Source organism: Oncorhynchus tshawytscha, linkage group LG21 (genome assembly GCF_018296145.1).
Source record: "Oncorhynchus tshawytscha isolate Ot180627B linkage group LG21, Otsh_v2.0, whole genome shotgun sequence".
In the NCBI taxonomy this organism is placed as follows: Eukaryota; Metazoa; Chordata; class Actinopteri; order Salmoniformes; family Salmonidae; genus Oncorhynchus; species Oncorhynchus tshawytscha.
In genome coordinates this window covers 44,886,553-44,908,945 of record NC_056449.1, presented here as the reverse complement: position 1 = coordinate 44,908,945, position 22,393 = coordinate 44,886,553, and the positions used below count along the sequence as shown (strand labels likewise).

Genomic DNA, 22,393 nt, shown 5'->3' with positions numbered 1-22,393 from the left:
TCAGGGCGCTTGATTTAAACATACAGATTGATGTACTCAGGGCGCTTGATTTAAACATACAGATTGATGTACTCAGGGCGCTTGATTTAAGAAACATACAGCACCTCCAGAAGGTATTCCCACCCCTCCACTTTTTCCACATTTTGTTGTCACAATTTAAAATGGATTACATTCAGTTTTTTGGTGACTGGCCTACACACATTAATCCATAATGTCAAAGTGGAATTATGTTTTTAGAAATGTTAACAAAATAAACAAATAGAAAAGCTGAAATGTGGACTCAATAAGTATTTAACCACTTCGTTATGGCAAGCATAAATAGGTTCACAAGTAAAAATTTGAGTCACATATGTTGCATGGACTCTCTGTGTGCAATGATGTTAAACATGATTACAGCCTCGAGTCTTGGGTATGACTCTACAAGCTTGACACATTTGTATTTGGGGAGTTTCTCATAAGGCTCTGTCTCATAAGGCTCTGTCAGGTCTCTCCAGAGATGTTCGATCGGGTTCAAGTCCGGGCTCTGGCTGGGCCACTCACGGACATACTGATACTTGCCCCAAAGCCGCTCCTACGTTGTCTTGGCTGTGTGCTTCGGGTCGTTGTCCTGTTGGAAGGTGAACATTCGCCCCAGTCTGAGGTCCTGAGTGCTCTGGAGCAGGTTCTCATCAAGGATCTCTCTGTACTTTGCTTCATTGATCTTTCCCTCAATCCTGACTAGTCTCCCAGTCTCTGCCACTGAAAAAAATCCCCACAGCATGATGCTGCCACCACCATGCTTCACCGTAGGGATGGTGCCAGGTTTCCACTGGACGTGATGCTTGGCATTCAGGCCAAAGAGTTCAATTTTGGTTTCATCAGACCAGAGAATCTTGTTTCTTATGGCCAGAGTCCTTTAGGCACCTTTTGACAAACTCCAAGCGGGCTGTCTGTGTCTTTTACTGAGGAGTGGCTTCCTTCTGGCCACTCTACCATAAAGGCCTGATTGGTGGAGTGCTACAGAGACGGTTGTCCTTCTGGAAGGTTCTCCCATCTCCACAGAGGAAGTCTAGAGCTCGGTCAGCGTGTCCATCGGGTTCTTGGTCACCTCCCTGACCAAGACCCTTCTCTCCCGATTGATCAGTTTATCTGGGCGGCCAGCTCTAGGAAGGGTCCTGGTGGTTCCAACCTTCTTCCATTGAAGAATGATGGAGGCCACTGTGTTCTTGGAGACCTTCAATGGTGCAGAAATGTGTTGGTACCCTTCCCCAGATCTGTGACTCGACACAATCCTGTCTCGGAGCTCTACGGACAATTCCTTCAACCTCATGGCTTGGTTTTTTTCTCTGACATGCCCTGTCAACTGTGGGACCTTATATAGACAGGTGTATTTATTTCCAAATCATGTCCAATCAATTGAATTTACCACAGCTGGACTCCAATCAAGTTGTAGAAACATCAAGGATGATCAATGGAAACAGGAGGAACGGGAGTTCAATTTTGAGTCACATAGCAAAGGGTCTGAATACTCAAGTATATACGGTATCTGTTTTTTTTTTGACACAGTTGCAAAACTTTCTAAAAAAGGTTTTTCTTTGTCATCATGGGGTATTGTGTGTAGATCGCTGAGGAGTTTTATTTATTTAATCCATTTTAGAAGGCTGTAACGTAACAAAATGTGGAAAAAGGGAAGGGGTCTGAATACTTTCCGAATGCGCTGACTGACTTAACTCGTTCTGATATTTCTTAATTCCTTCAATTATGAGGATTTGTGTGTATTTTTTTGTATTGTTAGGTATACTGCACTGTTTGAGCTAGAAACATTAGCATTTTGCTGCACCTGCGATAACATCTGCAAAATGTGTACACAACCAATAAACCTTTGATATCAGTTAAGAGTCTGGAAAACATTAAACAGAACAACGTTCTGTGAGTTTAACTGCACCAACAGACTCCAGGTGAACTGAGCCTGGGACAGATCCTACAGAATGGTTTCAGGAAGTGGTGTTGTCTGTTCCTCTGTTGGGAGACAGCTCTCCACATGGAACCCTATGGGCCCTGATCAAAAGTAGTGCACTATATAGGGAATAGGGTGCCCTGGTCAAAACTAGTGCACTATATAGGGAATAGGGTGCTCTGGTCAAAACTAGTGTACTACATAGGGAATAGGGTGCCATTTGCGACACACACTCCCATCTGATTAAAGGAATTATAAATCACACCAGTCACGACAAACAAGTCAACTCTCTGATAAAATACTTTACTAAAGTTTAGACAAACAGAATGTCATGCCAACAGGATACTCCTCCAATATTAATACAACATATTGGTTAATTGGGAAAATAAATCATTTATCTTAACTATCAACAATGTACAGCATTAGGATAGAAATACAGAGTTGTATGTTTCATATCCCGTCAACGCTCCAGTGGGCTCCTCAATCCATGACGTCATCCTGCTGTGACCTGAACTCACTCACACTCCTCTACGCACGCGAACACACACACACACACACACACACACGTTAACCCAATAACACAGCAGATGCTAAGGTACATCTATCAGTTCAACAGCAGAGATCTAATCGTAGATGACATCTAACAGTCCCCACCAACCTACTGTTATAACTGACCCTGTCCCCACTACTGTTATAACTGACCCTGTCCCCACTACTGTTATAACTGACCCTGTCCCCACTACTGTTATAACTGACCCTGTCCCCACTGCTGTTATAACTGACCCTGTCCCCACTGCTGCTATAACTGACCCTGTCCCCACTGCTGCTATAACTGACCCTGTCCCCACTGCTGCTATAACTGACCCTGTCCCCACTGCTGTTATAACTGACCCTGTCCCCACTGCTGCTATAACTGACCCTGTCCCCACTACTGTTATAACTGACCCTGTCCCCACTACTGTTATAACTGACCCTGTCCCCACTACTGTTATAACTGACCCTGTCCCCACTGCTGTTATAACTGACCCTGTCCCCACTGCTGTTATAACTGACCCTGTCCCCACTGACCCTGTCCCCACTACTGTTATAACTGACCCTGTCCCCACTACTGTTATAACTGACCCTGTCCCCACTACTGTTATAACTGACCCTGTCCCCACTGCTGTTATAACTGACCCTGTCCCCACTGCTGTTATAACTGACCCTGTCCCAACTGACCCTGTCCCCACTACTGTTATAACTGACCCTGTCCCAACTGACCCTGTCCCCACTACTGCTATAACTGACCCTGTCCCCACTGCTGTTATAACTGACCCTGTCCCAACTGACCCTGTCCCCACTACTGTTATAACTGACCCTGTCCCAACTGACCCTGTCCCCACTACTGCTATAACTGACCCTGTCCCCACTGCTGTTATAACTGACCCTGTCCCCACTGCTGCTATAACTGACCCTGTCCCCACTGCTGTTATAACTGACCCTGTCCCCACTACTGTTATAACTGACCCTGTCCCAACTGACCCTGTCCCCACTACTGCTATAACTGACCCTGTCCCCACTGCTGTTATAACTGACCCTGTCCCCACTGCTGCTATAACTGACCCTGTCCCCACTGCTGTTATAACTGACCCTGTCCCCACTACTGTTATAACTGACCCTGTCCCCACTACTGTTATAACTGACCCTGTCCCCACTGCTGTTATAACTGACCCTGTCCCCACTGCTGCTATAACTGACCCTGTCCCCACTGCTGCTATAACTGACCCTGTCCCCACTGCTGTTATAACTGACCCTGTCCCCACTACTGTTATAACTGACCCTGTCCCCACTACTGTTATAACTGACCCTGTCCCCACTGCTGCTATAACTGACCCCTGTCCCCACTGCTGTTATAACTGACCCTGTCCCCACTGCTGCTATAACTGACCCTGTCCCCACTGCTGTTATAACTGACCCTGTCCCCACTGCTGTTATAACTGACCCTGTCCCCACAGCTGCTATAACTGACCCTGTCCCCACTGCTGTTATAACTGACCCTGTCCCCACTGCTGCTATAACTGGACCCTGTCCCCACTGCTGTTACCCTGTCCCCACTGCTGCTATAACTGACCCTGTCCCCACTGCTGTTATAACTGACCCTGTCCCCACTGCTGTTATAACTGACCCTGTCCCCACTGCTGCTATAACTGACCCTGTCCCCACTGCTGCTATAACTGACCCTGTCCCCACTGCTGTTATAACTGACCCTGTCCCCACTACTGTTATAACTGACCCTGTCCCCACTGCTGTTATAACTGACCCTGTCCCCACTGCTGTTATAACTGACCCTGTCCCCACTGCTGCTATAACTGACCCTGTCCCCACTGCTGTTATAACTGACCCTGTCCCCACTGCTGTTATAACTGACCCTGTCCCCACTGCTGCTATAACTGACCCTGTCCCCACAGACCCTGGGTTGGAAGGATGGTGATACCTGGAAGGTGTTGAGGACGTGTTGACAGACATCACTGAGCTCATTCAGTCCTCTTCTCAAAGGTTCCACAGCTGGAACCCCACCTGGAACACACAGAGACAGACAGACACACACACAAGAATAACATCCGAGGCTCGTCAGCCGACACATACAGGTCATAGTTTGTAAAAGCTGTGGAGGCTAGTGGCTACAGGACATCCCACCAATAGAATGACATGCTGTCTTTACTGTAGTATGTAGACCGACAGGAAACATGCTGACTGGGGATTTCTATTAGGCAGCAAGTAGCTGTGTTACACACACAGGGCAGAGTGGGCGGAGTAGAGAGGAACACGGGGCAGAGTGGGCGGAGGAGAGCAGGACACAGGGCAGAGTGGGCGGAGTAGAGAGGAACACGGGGCAGAGTGGGCGGAGGAGAGCAGGACACGGGGCAGAGTGGGCGGAGTAGAGAGGAACACGGGGCAGAGTGGGCGGAGGAGAGCAGGACACGGGGCAGAGTGGGCGGAGTAGAGAGGAACACGGGGCAGAGTGGGCGGAGTAGAGAGGAACACGGGGCAGAGTGGGCGGAGTAGAGCAGGACACAGGGCAGAGTGGGCGGAGTAGAGAGGAACACGGGGCAGAGTGGGCGGAGGAGAGCAGGACACAGGGCAGAGTGGGCGGAGTAGAGAGGAACACGGGGCAGAGTGGGCGGAGGAGAGCAGGACACGGGGCAGAGTGGGCGGAGTAGAGAGGAACACGGGGCAGAGTGGGCGGAGGAGAGCAGGACACGGGGCAGAGTGGGCGGAGTAGAGAGGAACACGGGGCAGAGTGGGCGGAGTAGAGAGGAACACGGGGCAGAGTTGGCGGAGGAGAGCAGGACACGGGGCAGAGTGGGCAGAGTAGAGAGGAACACGGGGCAGAGTGGGTGTAGGAGAGCAGGACACAGGGCAGAGTGGGCGGAGGAGAGCGAGACACGGGGCAGAGGAGAGCGAGACACGGGGCAGAGTGGGCGGAGGAGAGCGAGACACGGGGCAGAGGAGAGCGAGACACGGGGCAGAGTGGGCGGAGGAGAGCGAGACACGGGGCAGAGGAAAGCGAGACACGGGGCAGAGGAGAGCGAGACACGGGGCAGAGGAGAGCGAGACACGGGGCAGAGTGGGCGGAGGAGAGCGAGACACGGGGCAGAGGAGAGCGAGACACGGGGCAGAGTGGGCGGAGGAGAGCGAGACACGGGGCAGAGGAGAGCGAGACACGGGGCAGAGGAGAGCGAGACACGGGGCGGAGGAGAGCGAGACACGGGGCGGAGGAGAGCGAGACACGGGGCGGAGGAGAGCGAGACACGGGGCAGAGGAGAGCGAGACACGGGGCAGAGGAGAGCGAGACACGGGGCAGAGGGGCGGAGCGAGACACGGGGCGGAGGGGGGAGGAGAGCGAGACACGGGGCAGAGGAGAGCGAGACACGGGGCGGAGGAGAGCGAGACACGGGGCGGAGGAGAGCGAGACACGGGGCGGAGGAGAGCGAGACACGGGGCGGAGGAGAGCGAGACACGGGGCGGAGGAGAGCGAGACACGGGGCGGAGGAGAGCGAGACACGGGGCGGAGGAGAGCGAGACACGGGGCGGAGGAGAGCGAGACACGGGGCGGAGGAGAGCGAGACACGGGGCGGAGGAGAGCGAGACACGGGGCGGAGGAGAGCGAGACACGGGGCGGAGGAGAGCGAGACACGGGGCGGAGGAGAGCGAGACACGGGGCGGAGGAGAGCGAGACAAGGGGCGGAGGAGAGCGAGACACGGGGCGGAGGAGAGCGAGACACGGGGCGGAGGAGAGCGAGACACGGGGCGGAGGAGAGCGAGACACGGGGCGGAGGAGAGCGAGACACGGGGCAGAGGAGAGCGAGACACGGGGCAGAGGAGAGCGAGACACGGGGCAGAGGAGAGCGAGACACGGGGCAGAGTGGGCGGAGGAGAGCGAGACACGGGGCAGAGGAGAGCGAGACACGGGGCAGAGGAGAGCGAGACACGGGGCAGAGGAGAGCGAGACACGGGGCAGAGGAGAGCGAGACACGGGGCAGAGGAGAGCGAGACACGGGGCGGAGGAGAGCGAGACACGGGGCGGAGGAGAGCGAGACACGGGGCGGAGGAGAGCGAGACACGGGGCAGAGGAGAGCGAGACACGGGGCAGAGTGGGCAGAGGAGAGCGAGACACGGGGCAGAGGAGAGCGAGACACGGGGCAGAGGAGAGCGAGACACGGGGCAGAGTGGGCAGAGGAGAGCGAGACACGGGGCGGAGGAGAGCGAGACACGGGGCGGAGGAGAGCGAGACACGGGGCGGAGGAGAGCGAGACACGGGGCGGAGGAGAGCGAGACACGGGGCAGAGTGGGCAGAGGAGAGCGAGACACGGGGCAGAGGAGAGCGAGACACGGGGCAGAGGAGAGCGAGACACGGGGCAGAGGAGAGCGAGACACGGGGCAGAGGAGAGCGAGACACGGGGCAGAGTGGGCAGAGGAGAGCGAGACACGGGGCAGAGTGGGCGGAGGAGAGCGAGACACGGGGCAGAGGAGAGCGAGACGAGAGCGAGACACGGGGCGGAGGAGAGCGAGACACGGGGCGGAGGAGAGCGAGACACGGGGCGGAGGAGAGCGAGACATGGGGCGGAGGAGAGCGAGAGGCAGAGTGGGCGGAGTAGAGAAGGACACGGGGCAGAGTGGGCGGAGTAGAGAAGGACACGGGGCAGAGTGGGCGGAGTAGAGAAGGACACGGGGCAGAGTGGGCGGAGTAAAGAAGGACACGGGGCAGAGTGGGCGGAGTAGAGAGGAACACGGGGCAGAGTGGGCGGAGGAGAGCAGGACACAGGGCAGAGTGGGCGGAGTAGAGAGGAAAACGGGGCAGAGTGGGCGGAGGAGAGCAGGACACGGGGCAGAGTGGGCGGAGTAGAGAGGAACACGGGGCAGAGTGGGCGGAGTAGAAAGGAACACGGGGCAGAGTGGGCGGAGTAGAGCAGGACACAGGGCAGAGTGGGCGGAGTAGAGAGGAACACGGGGCAGAGTGGGCGGAGGAGAGCAGGACACAGGGCAGAGTGGGCGGAGTAGAGAGGAACACGGGGCAGAGTGGGCGGAGGAGAGCAGGACACGGGGCAGAGTGGGCGGAGTAGAGAGGAACACGGGGCAGAGTGGGCGGAGTAGAGAGGAACACGGGGCAGAGTTGGCGGAGGAGAGCAGGACACGGGGCAGAGTGGGCGGAGTAGAGAGGAACACGGGGCAGAGTGGGCGGAGTAGAGAGGAACACGGGGCAGAGTTGGCGGAGGAGAGCAGGACACGGGGCAGAGTGGGCAGAGTAGAGAGGAACACGGGGCAGAGTGGGTGTAGGAGAGCAGGACACAGGGCAGAGTGGGCGGAGGAGAGCGAGACACGGGGCAGAGGAGAGCGAGACACGGGGCAGAGTGGGCGGAGGAGAGCGAGACACGGGGCAGAGGAGAGCGAGACACGGGGCAGAGGAGAGCGAGACACGGGGCAGAGGAGAGCGAGACACGGGGCAGAGTGGGCGGAGGAGAGCGAGACACGGGGCAGAGGAGAGCGAGACACGGGGCAGAGGAGAGCAGACACGGGGGCTAAGTGGGCGGAGGAGAGCGAGACACGGGGCAGAGGAGAGCGAGACACGGGGCGGAGGAGAGCGAGACACGGGGCGGAGGAGAGCGAGACACGGGGCGGGGCGGAGGAGAGCGAGACACGGGGCGGAGGAGAGCACGGGGCGGACACGGGGCGGAGGAGAGCGAGACACGGGGCGGAGGAGAGCGAGACACGGGGCGGAGGAGAGCGAGACACGGGCAGAGAGGAGAGCGAGACACGGCAGGGCAGAGGAGAGCGAGACACGGGGCGGAGGAGAGCGAGACACGGGGCGGAGGAGAGCGAGACACGGGGCGGAGGAGAGCGAGACACGGGGCGGAGGGGAGCGGAGGAGGCGGAGGAGAGCGAGACACGGGGCGGAGGAGAGCGAGACACGGGGCGGAGGAGAGCGAGACACGGGGCGGAGGAGAGCGAGACACGGGGCGGAGGAGAGCGAGACACGGGGCGGAGGAGAGCGAGACACGGGGCGGAGGAGAGCGAGACACGGGGCGGAGGAGAGCGAGACACGGGGCGGAGGAGAGCGAGACACGGTGCAGAGGAGAGCGAGACACGGGGCAGAGGAGAGCGAGACACGGGGCAGAGGAGAGCGAGACACGGGGCAGAGGAGAGCGAGACACGGGGCAGAGGAGAGCGAGACACGGGGCAGAGGAGAGCGAGACACGGGGCAGAGGAGAGCGAGACACGGGGCAGAGGAGAGCGAGACACGGGGCAGAGGAGAGCGAGACACGGGGCAGAGGAGAGCGAGACACGGGGCAGAGGAGAGCGAGACACGGGGCAGAGGAGAGCGAGACACGGGGCAGAGGAGAGCGAGACACGGGGCAGAGGAGAGCGAGACACGGGAGGAGAGCAGACACGGGGCAGAGCGAGACACGGGGCAGATGAGAGCGAGACACGGGGCAGAGGAGAGCGAGACACGGGGCAGAGGAGAGCGAGACACGGGGCAGAGGAGAGCGAGACACGGGGCAGAGGAGAGCGAGACACGGGGCAGAGGAGAGCGAGACACGGGGCAGAGTGGGCGGAGGAGAGCGAGACACGGGGCAGAGGAGAGCGAGACACGGGGCAGAGTGGGCGGAGGAGAGCGAGACACGGGGCGGAGGAGAGCGAGACACGGGGCGGAGGAGAGCGAGACACGGGGCGGAGGAGAGCGAGACACGGGGCGGAGGAGAGCGAGACACGGGGCGGAGGAGAGCGAGACACGGGGCGGAGGAGAGCGAGACACGGGGCGGAGGAGAGCGAGACACGGGGCGGAGGAGAGCGAGACACGGGGCGGAGGAGAGCGAGACACGGGGCAGAGGAGAGCGAGACACGGGGCAGAGTGGGCAGAGGAGAGCGAGACACGGGGCAGAGGAGAGCGAGACACGGGGCAGAGGAGAGCGAGACACGGGGCAGAGGAGAGCGAGACACGGGGCAGAGTGGGCAGAGGAGAGCGAGACACGGGGCAGAGGAGAGCGAGACGAGAGCGAGACACGGGGCGGAGGAGAGCGAGACACGGGGCGGAGGAGAGCGAGACATGGGGCGGAGGAGAGCGAGAGGCAGAGTGGGCGGAGTAGAGAAGGACACGGGGCAGAGTGGGCGGAGTAGAGAAGGACACGGGGCAGAGTGGGTGGAGTAGAGAAGGACACGGGGCAGAGTGGGCGGAGTAGAGAAGGACACGGGGCAGAGTGGGCGGAGTAGAGAAGGACACGGGGCAGAGTGGGCGGAGTAGAGAAGGACACGGGGCAGAGTGGGCGGAGTAGAGAAGGACACGGGGCAGAGTGGGTGGAGTAGAGAAGGACACGGGGCAGAGTGGGTGGAGTAGAGAAGGACACGGGGCAGAGTGGGTGGAGGAGAGAAGAACAGGACACAGGGCAGAGGAGAGAAGGACAGGACACAGGGCAGAGGAGAGAAGGACACAGGGCAGAGTGGGAGAAGGAGAGAAGGACAGAGGGTGGAGGAGAGTTGTCTCCTACGTACCTCGGGTCTGGATGCGGAAGTTGATTTTGCTCTCAGAGGGGTGAGTGATGCTGTAACCACAGAAGTCTACATCCAGGCTAAACACACAGCAGAAACAGACCATTACACACAGTAAGACCCATCACTATGGTGAGGCATTACATAGGAGGGAGCAATATAACCAAGCCCACCGAATGGCAAGGTGGACACCTACTGACAACAACACATCTCAGTGGTGGCTGGTGGCGGGGGCTAAGGACAAGGCCTGGATTATGTATCAGAGGAGCTTGGTTGCCCAGGGTTAAGGGTCAGAGGTTAGGGTGTCAAGGACTAACCTGATCATGAAGCGGAGGAAGTTAGGGTTAGAGGTCAGAGGTTAGGGTTAAGGGTTAGAGGTTAGGGGTCAGGTAATAACCTCTCCATGACATTGTAGCAGAGGGAGTTAGAGGTCAGGTAATAACCTCTCCATGACGTTGTAGCAGAGGGAGTTAGGGTTAGAGGTTAGGGGTTAGAGGTCAGGTAATAACCTCTCCATGATGTTGTAGCAGAGGGAGTTAGGGGTTAGAGGTCAGGTAATAACCTCTCTATGATGTTGTAGCAGAGGGAGTTAGGGTTAGAGGTTAGGGGTTAGAGGTCAGGTAATAACCTCTCCATGATGTTGTAGCAGAGGGAGTTAGGGGTTAGAGGTCAGGTAATAAACTCTATGATGTTGTAGCAGAAGGAGTTAGGGTTAGAGGTTAGGGGTCAGGTAATAACCTATCCATGACGTTGTAGCAGAGGGGGTTAAGAGGTTAGGGGTTAGAGGTCAGGTAATAACCTCTCCATGATGTTGTAGCAGAGGGAGTTACGGGTTAGAGGTCAGGTAATAACCTCTCTATGATGTTGTAGCAGAGGGAGTTAGGGTTAGGGTCAGGTAATAACCTCTCCATGACGTTGTAGCAGAGGGAGTTAGGGTTAGAGGTTAGGGGTTAGAGGTCAGGTAATAAACTCTATGATGTTGTAGCAGAAGGAGTTAGGGTTAGAGGTTAGGGGTTAGAGGTCAGGTAATAACCTCTCCATGATGTTGAAGCAGAGGGGGTTAGAAGTTAGGGATTAGAGGTCAGGTAATAACCTCTCCATGATGTTGCAGCAGAAGGACTTAGGGTTAGAGGTCAGGTAATAACCTCTCCATGACGTTGTAGCAGAGGGGGTTAGAAGTTAGAGGTCAGGTAATAATCTCTCCATGATGTTGTAGCAGAGGGAGTTAGGGTTAGAGGTTAGGGGTTAGAGGTCAGGTAATAAACTCTATGACGTTGTAGCAGAGGGGGTTAGGAGTTAGAGGTCAGGTAATAATCTCTCCATGATGTTGTAGCAGAGGGAGTTAGGGTTAGAGGTTAGGGGTTAGAGGTCAGGTAATAAACTCTATGATGTTGTAGCAGAGGGGGTTAGGGGTTAGAGGTTAGGGGTCAGGTAATAACCTCTTCATGATGTTGAAGCAGAGGGGGTTAGAGGTTAGGGGTCAGGTAATAACCTCTTCATGACGTTGTAGCAGAGGGACTTAGGGTTAGAGGTTAAGGGTCAGGGACTAACCTCTTCATAACCATGTAACGTAGAGAGTTCCCCAGAGTGTGATCCTCCTCATGAAGAACAAACGTCACACAGCCTTCGTCTGTTCCATCAGCCTGCACCTGGGGACACAGATACAACCATCAGACCCTTAAACAGCCACCTCCCAGTACTCTACCCTGAACCTCAGGGCAGCAATCTATGTACTTAGTCATTCAACACTTGTCACACTAATAGACAATGTTTTACCCACTTATTTCTACACTGTATTCTAGTTAATCATCCTATATAACTACTGCTGTCCACACCTTTTCTACTGTCTATAAACACCATACTCTATTACTATTACGATACACCCCCGTTTTCTAAAAGTGACATTTACCCAGTAAAACATTACTTGAGTAAAAGTCTAAAAGTATTTGGTTATAAATATACTTAAGTATCAAACGTACATGTACAATTTAGCCAAGGGAACACTCCAACACTCAGATGTAATTTACAAAAGATGCATGTGTTCAGTGAGTCCTTCAGATCAGAGGCACAAGGGATGACCACGAGTTGTCTTGATAATAGTGTGAATTTGATAATTTTCCTGTCCTGCTAAGCATTCAAAATGTAATGTTTGCTCCATTTAAAGGGATATCAACCAGATTCCTTTTCCTATCGCTTCCTCAAGGTGGCAACAGTCTTCAGACAAAGTTTCAGGCTTTTATTTTGAAAAATGAGCCAGAAAGATAACATCGCGTAAAATGGTCACATGTGTTTTGTTCGTGTAACAGAGTTTAGACAGCTATTGCTTTTCCCTCTCCTACTGTGAAAGACATTTGCGGTTGATATATTATCGATTATATATTTTAAAAATAACCTGAGGATTGATTATAAAAAACATTTGACATGTTTCTGTGGACATTATGGAAACTATTTGGAATTTGTCTGCGTTGTCGTGACCGCTCTTTCCTGTGGATTTCTAGGCATAACGCGCCAAACAAACTGAGGTATTTTGGATATAAACTATTCTTTATGGAACAAAAGGAACATTTATTATGTAGCTGGGAGTCTCGTGAGTGAAAACATCCGAAGATCATCAAATGTAAACGATTAATTTGATTGCTTTTCTGATTTTCGTGACCAAGCTACCTGATGCTAATGTTTTGTCATGCGATCGATAAACTTACACAAACGCTTGGATTGCTTTCGCTGTAAAGCATAATTTCTAAATCTGACACGACAGGTGGATTAACAAAAGGCTAAACCGTGTTTTCCTATATTGCACTTGTGATTTCATGAATATAAATATTTTTAGTAATATTCATTGAATGTAGGTAGCGCTATGCTATTCAGCAGTTGTTGATGACACTTTTCCGTTAACGGGATTGCAGCCATAACAAGGCAAGCACTTTACACCACTGTTGCTAGTTACCCATTCTAAAACAATTTTACTGTTGCAGCCGACACGTATACTGTTCAGTTGACAGCGTACATGGATACACAGACTTTATTCAAGGTCAGTGGAAGGTCATTAGTGAAAAACAGAAAACTATAATGGCCCAAGCCGGCTGCCCTGCGGTACACCACATTCAACTGAATTTGCATTAGAGAGGCTTCCATTAAAGAAAACCCTCTGTTATATTGGATAGGTAACTGTCCAGCCATGATAAGGCAAATTATGGGAATCCATATAGGGTGCTTTTATTTTTCTTGTGCAGCGCATTGAGTGGCTGCTGCCAACACACTGACACTGACTCAACTCCAGCCACTTTAATAATGGGAATTGATGGGAAATGTAAAATATATCACTAGCCACTTTAAACAATGCTACCTAATACAATGTTACATACCCTACATTATTCATCTCATATGCATACGTATATACTGTACTCTATATCATCTACTGCATCCTTATGTAATACATGTATCACTAGCCACTTTAACTATGCCACTTTGTTTACATACTCATCTCATATGTATATACTGTACTCGATACCATCTACTGTATCTTGCCTATGCTGCTCTGTACCATCACTCATTCATATATCTTTATGTACGTATTCTTTATCCCCTTACACTGTGTATAAGACAGTAGTTTTGGAATTGTTAGTTAGATTACTTGTTGGTTATTACTGCATTGTCGGAACTAGAAGCACAAGCATTTCGCTACGCTCGCATTAACATCTGCTAACCATGTGTATGTGACAAATAAAATTTGATTCGATTTGATTTAATGGCCTTTGCCTCCCTCCAGGCCTAAGAGCACACTCCGTCTTCTAGGCTTAGATAGAAGATGTGCCAAATAGCATCGCAATGTATTCCACTACCAACTTAATATCCAAGTTCAGTTCCAGGTGGTTTGTCCTAATTCATAGATAGCAAATATCTTCTTCACCTCATCCACACAAATTCAAAACTACAGCGCTCATCTTTCATTATTTTGGTCCGTTATGCAGGAATATGAAGGATCAGCATGTTGTTTTGAAGGTCATGCCTAACTTTCCTCAAAATCATTATTAAAGTGCTTGGCAATATCAAAGGGTTTTGTTATGAATGAATGAGCCATCAGTCTCAATGAAAGATGGAACTCAGTTAGCTTCTCTACCTAGCTACTCCTTTTCACTATCATTCCTTATAGAATGCATCTTTATTCCATAGTTTCTTCTTTTTGTTTAGTTCCATCTCTGCTGTGTTGCCAGATTTATTTTCCATTCCCATATCATCATCATCATCATCATCATCATCATAGAACTGTCAAAGGGGGCGGTGTTGCAATCTACTGCAAAGATAGTAGGACAGAACTCTGCAGGCTATCTAGGTCTATACCCAAACAATTTGAACTTCTACTTTTAAAAATCCACCTCTCTAAAAACAAGTCTCTCACCGTTGCCGCCTGCTATAGACCACCCTCTACCCCCAGCTGTGCTCTGGACACCAGATGTGAACTGATTGCCGCCCATCTATCTTCAGAGCTCGTGCTGCTAGGCGACCTAAACTGGAACATGCTTAACACCCCAGCCATCCTACAATCTAAACTTGATGCCCTCAATCTCACACAAATTATCAATGAACCTCCCAGGTACCTCCCCAAAGCCTTAAACACGGGCACCCTCATAGATATCATCCTAACCAACTTGCCCTCTAAATACACCTCTGCTGTCTTCAACCAAGATCTCAGCGATCACTGCCTCATTGCCTGCATCCGTAATGGGTCAGCGGTCAAACGACCTCCACTCATCACTGTAAAACGCTCCCTGAAACACTTCAGCGAGCAGGCCTTTCTAATCGACCTGGCCGGGGTATCCTGCAAGGATATTGATCTCTTCCCGTCAGTAGAGGATGCCTGGATATTTTTTTTAAATGCCTTCGTAACCATCTTAAATAAACATGCCCCATTCAAGAAATTTAGAACCAGGAACAGATATAGCCATTGGTTCTCCCCAGACCTGACTGCCCTTAACCAACACAAAAGCATCCTATGGCGTTCTACATTAGCATCGAACAGCCCCCGTGATATGCAGCTGTTCAGGGAAGCTAGAAACCATAATACACAGGCAGTTAGAACAGCCAAGGCTAGATTTTTCAAGCAGAAATTTGCTTCCTGCAACACTAACTCAAAAAAGTTGTCACCACTGATAAACCACTGATAAACACTGTCACCACTGATAAATCCACCATAACTGAGAATTTCAATAAGCATTTTTCAACGGCTGGCCATGCTTTCCACCTGGCTACTCCTATCCCGGTCAACAGCACTGCACCCCCCACAGCAACTCACCCAAGCCTTCCCCATTTCTCCTTCTCCCAAATCCGTTCAGCTGATGTTCTGAAAGAGCTGCAAAATCTGGACCCCTACAAATCAGCCGGGCTAGACAATCTGGACCCTTTATTTCTAAAATTATCTGCCGAAATTATTGCCACCCCTATTACTAGCCTTTTCAACCTCTCTTTCGTGTCGTCTGAGATTCCCAAAGATTGGAAAGCAGCTGCGGTCATCCCCCTGTTCAAAGGGGGGGGCACTCCCCCCACCCAAACTGCTACAGACCTATATCTATCCTACCATGCCTTTCTAAGGTCTTTGAAAGCCAAGTCAACAAACAGATTACCGACCATTTCGAATCTCACCATACCTTCTCTGCTATGCAATCTGGTTTCAGAGCTGGTCATGGGTGCACCTCAGCCACGCTCAAGGTCCTAAACGATATCTTAACCGCCATCGATAAGAAACATTACTGTGCAGCCGTATTCATTGATCTGGCCAAGGCTTTCGACTCTGTCAATCACCACATCCTCATAGGCAGACTCGACAGCCTTGGTTTCTCAAATGATTGCCTCGCCTGGTTCACCAACTACTTCTCTGATAGAGTTCAGTGTGTCAAATCGGAGGGTCTGCTGTCCGGACCTCTAGCAGTCTCTATGGACGTGCCACAGGGTTCAATTCTTGGACCGACTCTCTTCTCTGTATACATCAATGAGGTCGCTCTTGCTGCTGGTGAGTCTCTGATCCACCTCTACGCAGACGACACCATTCTGTATACTTCTGGCCCTTCTTTGGACACTGTGTTAACAACCCTCCAGGCAAGCTTCAATGCCATACAACTCTCCTTCCGTGGCCTCCAATTGCTCTTAAATACAAGTAAAACTAATGGCATGCTCTACAACCGATCGCTACCTGCACCTGCCCGCCTGTCCAGCATCACTACTCTGGACGGCTCTGACTTAGAATACGTGGACAACTACAAATACTTAGGTGTCTGGTTAGACTGTAAACTCTCCTTCCAGGCCCATATCAAACATCTCCAATCCAAAGTTAAATCTAGAATTGGCTTCCTATTTCGCAACAAAGCATCCTTCACTCGTGCTGCCAAACATATCCTTGTAAAACTGACCATCCTACCAATCCTCGACTTCGGCGATGTCATTTACAAAATAGCCTCCAATACCCTACTCAACAAATTGGATGCAGTCTATCACAGTGCAATCAGTTTTGTCACCAAAGCCCCATATACTACCCACCATTGCGACCTGTACGCTCTCGTTGGCTGGCCCTTGCTTCATACTCGTCGCCAAACCCACTGGCGCCATGTCATCTACAAGACACTGCTAGGTAAAGTGCCCCCTTATCTCAGCTCGCTGGTCACCACAGCATCTCCCACCTGTAGCACACGCTCCAGCAGGTATATCTCTCTAGTCACCCCCAAAACCAATTCTTTCTTTGGCCGCCTCTCCTTCCAGTTCTCTGCTGCCAATGACTGGAACGAACTACAAAAATCTCTGAAACTGGAAACACTCATCTCCCTCACTAGCTTGAAGCACCAACTGTCAGAGCAGCTCACAGATTACTGCACCTGTACATAGCCCACCTATAATTTAGCCCAAACAACTACCTCTTTCCCTACTGTATTTGATTAATTCATTTATTTTGCACCCCATTATTTTTATTTCTACTTTGCACATTCTTCCATTGCAAATCTACCATTCCAGTGTTTTACTTGCTATATTGTATTTACTTTGCCACCATGGCCTTTTTTTGCCTTTACCTCCCTTATCTCACCTCATTTGCTCACATCGTATATAGACTTGTTTATACTGTATTATTGACTGTATGTTTGTTTTACTCCATGTGTAACTCTGTGTCGTTGTCTGTTCACACTGCTATGCTTTATATTGGCCAGGTCGCAATTGTAAATGAGAACTTGTTCTCAACTTGCCTACCTGGTTAAATAAAAAATAATAAAAAAATCACCATCATTATCATCCCTTTCAGTCAATAGAGTTTTTCAGTTCATCATCTATCCATGGGGATTTGGTAGATCTACCAGTCAGTTAGTTGATGGATGTCAGTAACCTGAAGAAGCAGTTTCAGAAATGCTTCAAGTGCAGCATCAGATGTTCCTATTGACACACGCATCAGACCATCTTATTTACACACGCATCAGACCATCCTATTGACACACGCATCAGACCATCCTATTGACACACGCATCAGACCATCCTATTGACACACGCATCAGACCATCCTATTGACACACGCATCAGACCATCCTATTTACACACGCATCAGACCATCTCATTTACACACACATCAGACCATCTCATTTACACACACATCAGACCATCCTATTTACACACACATCAGACCATCCTATTTACACACACATCAGACCATCCTATTTACACACGCATCAGACCATCCTATTTACACACGTATCAGACCATTTTTTCACATCTTCAACATAGGAATCATTGTAAAAACCTCTAGTATGATCGCTTATACACTATTTTAGGTCCAGTCTTTTAAACTTTGGTTTTCCTAGATATGGCTATTATATCATGATCACTACATCTGATGGGTATGAATACTACATAAGAGAAGATTTCTGTGGGATTAGTAAAGATGTGGTCAATACAAGTGGATGGTTTAGTTACTGTTCTGTTTGTAAATACTCTGGTAGGTTGACTGATAACCTGAACCAGGTTGCAGGCACTGGTTACAGTTTGAAGTTTTTTTCCTGAGTGGGCAGCTTGATGAAAACTAGTCAATATTTAAAATCACCCAGAAAATATACTTCTCTGTTGATATCACATATATTATCAACAATTTCACACATATTATCCAGATACTGACTGTTACCACTTGGTGGTCTATAGCAGCTTCCCACTAGAATAGGATTTAGGTGAGGCAGATGAACCTGTAGCCATATTACTTCAACAGTATTTAACATGAGATCCTCTCTAAGCTCTACAGGAATGTGATTGAATATAAACAGCAACACCTCTAGTATTTATACAGTGTATTTCTACATAGCTCACTAATATATATCCTAGTATATCTAGTGTAAATATTGCATAGATTGTATTTCAATCCTTATTTTTTGTGGATCAGCTTTAATATTGCAGATTGATGGAAGCAACAATCTATGTAACTGTCTGCATTTGGGGTAAACACGCACACACACACTTTTTTAGAATGTACCTTCCTGTATTATTCCCCTAACCCTACCACTCCCCCACTAACCCTACCACTCCTCCACTAACCCTACCACTCCTCCACTAACCCTACCACCCCTCCCCTAACCCTACCACTCCTCCACTAACCCTACCACCCCCCACTAACCCTACCCTAACCCTACCACTCCTCCTCTAACCCTACCCTAACCCTACCACTCCTCCTCTAACCCTACCCTAACCCTACCACCCCCCACTAACCCTACCACCCCCCACTAACCCTACCACTCCTCCTCTAACCCTACCACTCCTCCACTAACCCTACCACTCCTCCACTAACCCTACCACCCCCCACTAACCCTACCCTAACCCTACCACTCCTCCTCTAACCCTACCCTAACCCTACCACTCCTCCTCTAACCCTACCCTAACCCTACCACTCCTCCTCTAACCCTACCCTAACCCTACCACCCCCCACTAACCCTACCACCCCCCACTAACCCTACCACCCCCCACTAACCCTACCACTCCTCCTCTAACCCTACCACTCCTCCACTAACCCTACCACTCCTCCACTAACCCTACCACTCCTCCACTAACCCTACCACCCCCCACTAACCCTACCACTCCTCCACTAACCCTACCACTCCTCCACTAACCCTACCACTCCTCCTCTAACCCTACCACTCCTCCACTAACCCTACCACCCCCCACTAACCCTACCACCCCCACTAACCCTACCACTCCTCCTCTAACCCTACCACCCCCCACTAACCCTACCACTCCTCCACTAACCCTACCACTCCTCCACTAACCCTACCACTCCTCCACTAACCCTACCACTCCTCCACTAACCCTACCCTAACCCTACCACTCCTCCACTAACCCTACCACCCCCCACTAACCCTACCACTCCTCCACTAACCCTACCACTCCTCCACTAACCCTACCACCCCCCCCACTAACCCTACCACTCCTCCACTAACCCTACCACTCCTCCACTAACCCTACCACCACCCACTAACCCTACCACTCCTCCACTAACCCTACCACTCCTCCACTAACCCTACCCTAACCCTACCACTCCTCCACTAACCCTACCCTAACCCTACCACTCCTCCATTAACCCTACCCTAACCCTACCACTCCTCCACTAACCCTACCACTCCTCCACTAACCCTACCCTAACCCTACCACTCCTCCACTAACCCTACCACTCCTCCACTAACCCTACCCTAACCCTACCACTCCTCCACTAACCCTGCCCTTACCACCCCTCCACTAACCCTACCCTAACCCTACCACTCCTCCACTAACTCTACCCTAACCCTACCACTCCTCCACTAACCCTACCCTAACACTCCTCCACTAACCCTACCCCTACCACTTCTCCACTAACCCTACCCTAACCCTACCACTCCTCCACTAACCCTACCCTAACCCTACCACTCCTCCACTAACCCTACCCTAACCCTACCACTCCTCCACTAACCCTACCCTAACACTACCACTCCTCCACTAACCCTACCCTAACACTCCTCCACTAACCCTACCCTAACACTCCTCCACTAACCCTACCCTAACACTCCTCCACTAACCCTACCCTAACACTCCTCCACTAACCCTACCCTAACACTCCTCCACTAACCCTACCCTAACACTCCTCCACTAACCCTACCCTAACACTCCTCCACTAACCCTACCCTAACACTCCTCCACTAACCCTACCCTACCACTCCTCCACTAACCCTACCCTAACACTCCTCCACTAACCCTACCCTAACACTCCTCCACTAACCCTACCACCCCTCCCCTAACTGGAGTAAACTAATAAACAAGGGTTTCTACTTCCATCTTATACATATGATATAAATTGTACAGACAATCTATTTTTCAATAGTTATAATTTGTTTGTTTTTAGTCCTTCCTCTATTTCTGATGTCCATCCAGTATGATTTCTATTTGTAACTGTGCTATTTCATAAACGTTCTGAACCTATACTACCGTTCTAAAGTTCGGGGTCACTAGGAAATGCCCTTGTTTTTGAAAGAAAAGCACTTTTTTTTGGTCCATTAAAATAAACATCAAATTGATCAGAAATACAGTGTAGACAGTGTTAATGTTGTAAATGACTTTTGTAGCTGGAAACAGCTGATTTTTTATGGAATATCTACATAGGAGTACAGAGGCCCATTATCAGCAACCATCACTCCTGTGTTCCAATGGCACGTTGTGTTAGCTAATCCAAGTTTATCATTTTAAAAGACTAATTGATCATTAGAAAACCCTTTTGCAATTATGTTAGCACAGCTGAAAACTGTTGTTCTAATTAAAGAAACAATAAAACTGCCCATTTGTGGGTTTGATTACAGGCTCAAAATGGCCAGAAACAAAGACATTTCTTCTCAAACTCATCAGTCTATTCTTGTTCTCAGAAATGAAGGCTATTCCATGCGAGAAATTGCCAAGAAACGGAATATCTCGTACAACCCTGTGTACTACTCCCTTCACAGAACAGCGTAAACGGTCTCTAACCAGAATAGAAAGAGGAGTGGGAGGCCTCGGGGCACAACTGAGCAAGAGGACAAGTACATAAGAGTCTAGTTTGAGAAACAGACGCCTCACAAGTCCTCAACTGGCAGCTTCATTAAATAGTACCCGCAAAACACCAGTGTCAACGTCAACAGTGAAGAGGCGACTCCAGGATGCTGGTCTTCTAGGCAGAGTTCCTCTGTCCAGTGTATGTGTTCTTTTGCCCATCTTAATCTTTTCTTTTTATTGGCCAGTCTGAGACATGGCTATTTCTTTGCAACTCTGCTGGCCCTTGAATGTACACAGAGAGTTAATATTAATAATATGCATGTCAATCTCTCCTGGCTGAAAGTGGAGGAGATTGACTTCATCACTACTTGTATTTATGAGCGGTATTGACATGTTGAATGCACCAAGCTGTCTGTTTGAACTACTGGCACACAGCTCAGACACACATGCATACCCCACAAGACATGTCATCAGAGACCTCTTCACAGTCCCCCAAGTCCAGAACAGACTATGGGAGGCACACAGTACTACATAGAGCCATAACTACATGGAACTCTATTCCACATCAGGTAACTGATACAAGCAGTACAAGTAGATTAAAAAAACAACATAAAATACACCTTATGGAACAGTGACCACACACACACACACACACGTTGTACTGTAGATATGTGTGTAACAGTATAACTTTAGACCCTCCCCTCGCCCATACCCGGGCGCGAACCAGGGACCCTGGTTCACATCCCTTACATGTGGTAGTGGTGGAGAAGTGGCTTGAGGGCACACAGTCTGAATGTATTGTAATGTTTTTTAAAATTGTATAAACTGCCTTAATTCTTCTGGACCCCACGAAGAGTAGCGTACACAGGTGTAATTGCCTTTAAATAAACTAAATATAATGGAAACATCTCCCAGTGGACGCTGTCTAAGTTACAGGTTGTTGTACAGTCAACCTCTTACTGGTTACATTTACGAGTTTCAAAACAAACCCTAGATAACTGGCAACACAGGAAGTATGGATCAGGCTTAATTAAAATAATTATGTACATTGTATATTTGAGTTAACAATACCTGGTCTGAAATAACGCTACTGTAGTCAAATCATGACCAGTGCCCGTGAATCTTCTTCCACACGAACCGTGGAAAACTCAGCCTGGCATTACACGATGAGGCTGCCTTTTTCGAATTATGGCACCACATGAGAACCATTTCAGACAACTATTCAGAGGCATATTTTCATGCCCTGTTCGATAAAGTAGTTCGCAACACTTACCATCTCCAATACCGATTTCTTTTCTCCATCTATCCCCGCCATGCTTGAAAAAAAAAACACTCGACTGCAACGTTCCCTGTTTCGTCGCGTAAATGTGACATACATGTGACGTTGGTCTGACACAACCAGGAAGTAGCTGCACACCAGGAAGTGTA

General features: G+C 50.3%; 1 protein-coding gene across 1 annotated transcript; it reads right to left on the bottom strand.

The window, feature by feature from the left end:
- Positions 1-2,223: 2,223 nt before the first annotated feature.
- Positions 2,224-22,387, bottom strand: polr1d (RNA polymerase I and III subunit D). The gene is made up of 5 exons (XM_024405674.2): positions 22,239-22,387; positions 11,513-11,610; positions 9,965-10,041; positions 4,410-4,492; positions 2,224-2,464 (listed from the first exon to the last, which is right to left on the bottom strand). The coding sequence occupies exons 1-5, from the start codon at positions 22,341-22,343 to the stop codon at positions 2,417-2,419; spliced, it is 411 nt and encodes a 136-aa protein (XP_024261442.2). The 5' UTR covers positions 22,344-22,387; the 3' UTR covers positions 2,224-2,416.
- Between the last annotated feature and the right edge of the window lie 6 nt (positions 22,388-22,393).

What these genes read in the sequence shown, in the direction of transcription:
- polr1d (XM_024405674.2), bottom strand. Translation starts at nt 22,343, where the DNA reads ATGTATGTCACATTTACGCGACGAAACAGGGAACGTTGCAGTCGAGTG. An exon ending in AGAAATCGGTATTGGAGATG is followed by an intron (nt 11,611 to 22,238) that starts GTAAGTGTTGCG and finishes CTGTGTCCCCAG; the next exon opens with GTGCAGGCTGATGGAACAGA. An exon ending in CTTCCGCATCCAGACCCGAG is followed by an intron (nt 4,493 to 9,964) that starts GTACGTAGGAGA and finishes TGTGTGTTCCAG; the next exon opens with GTGGGGTTCCAGCTGTGGAA.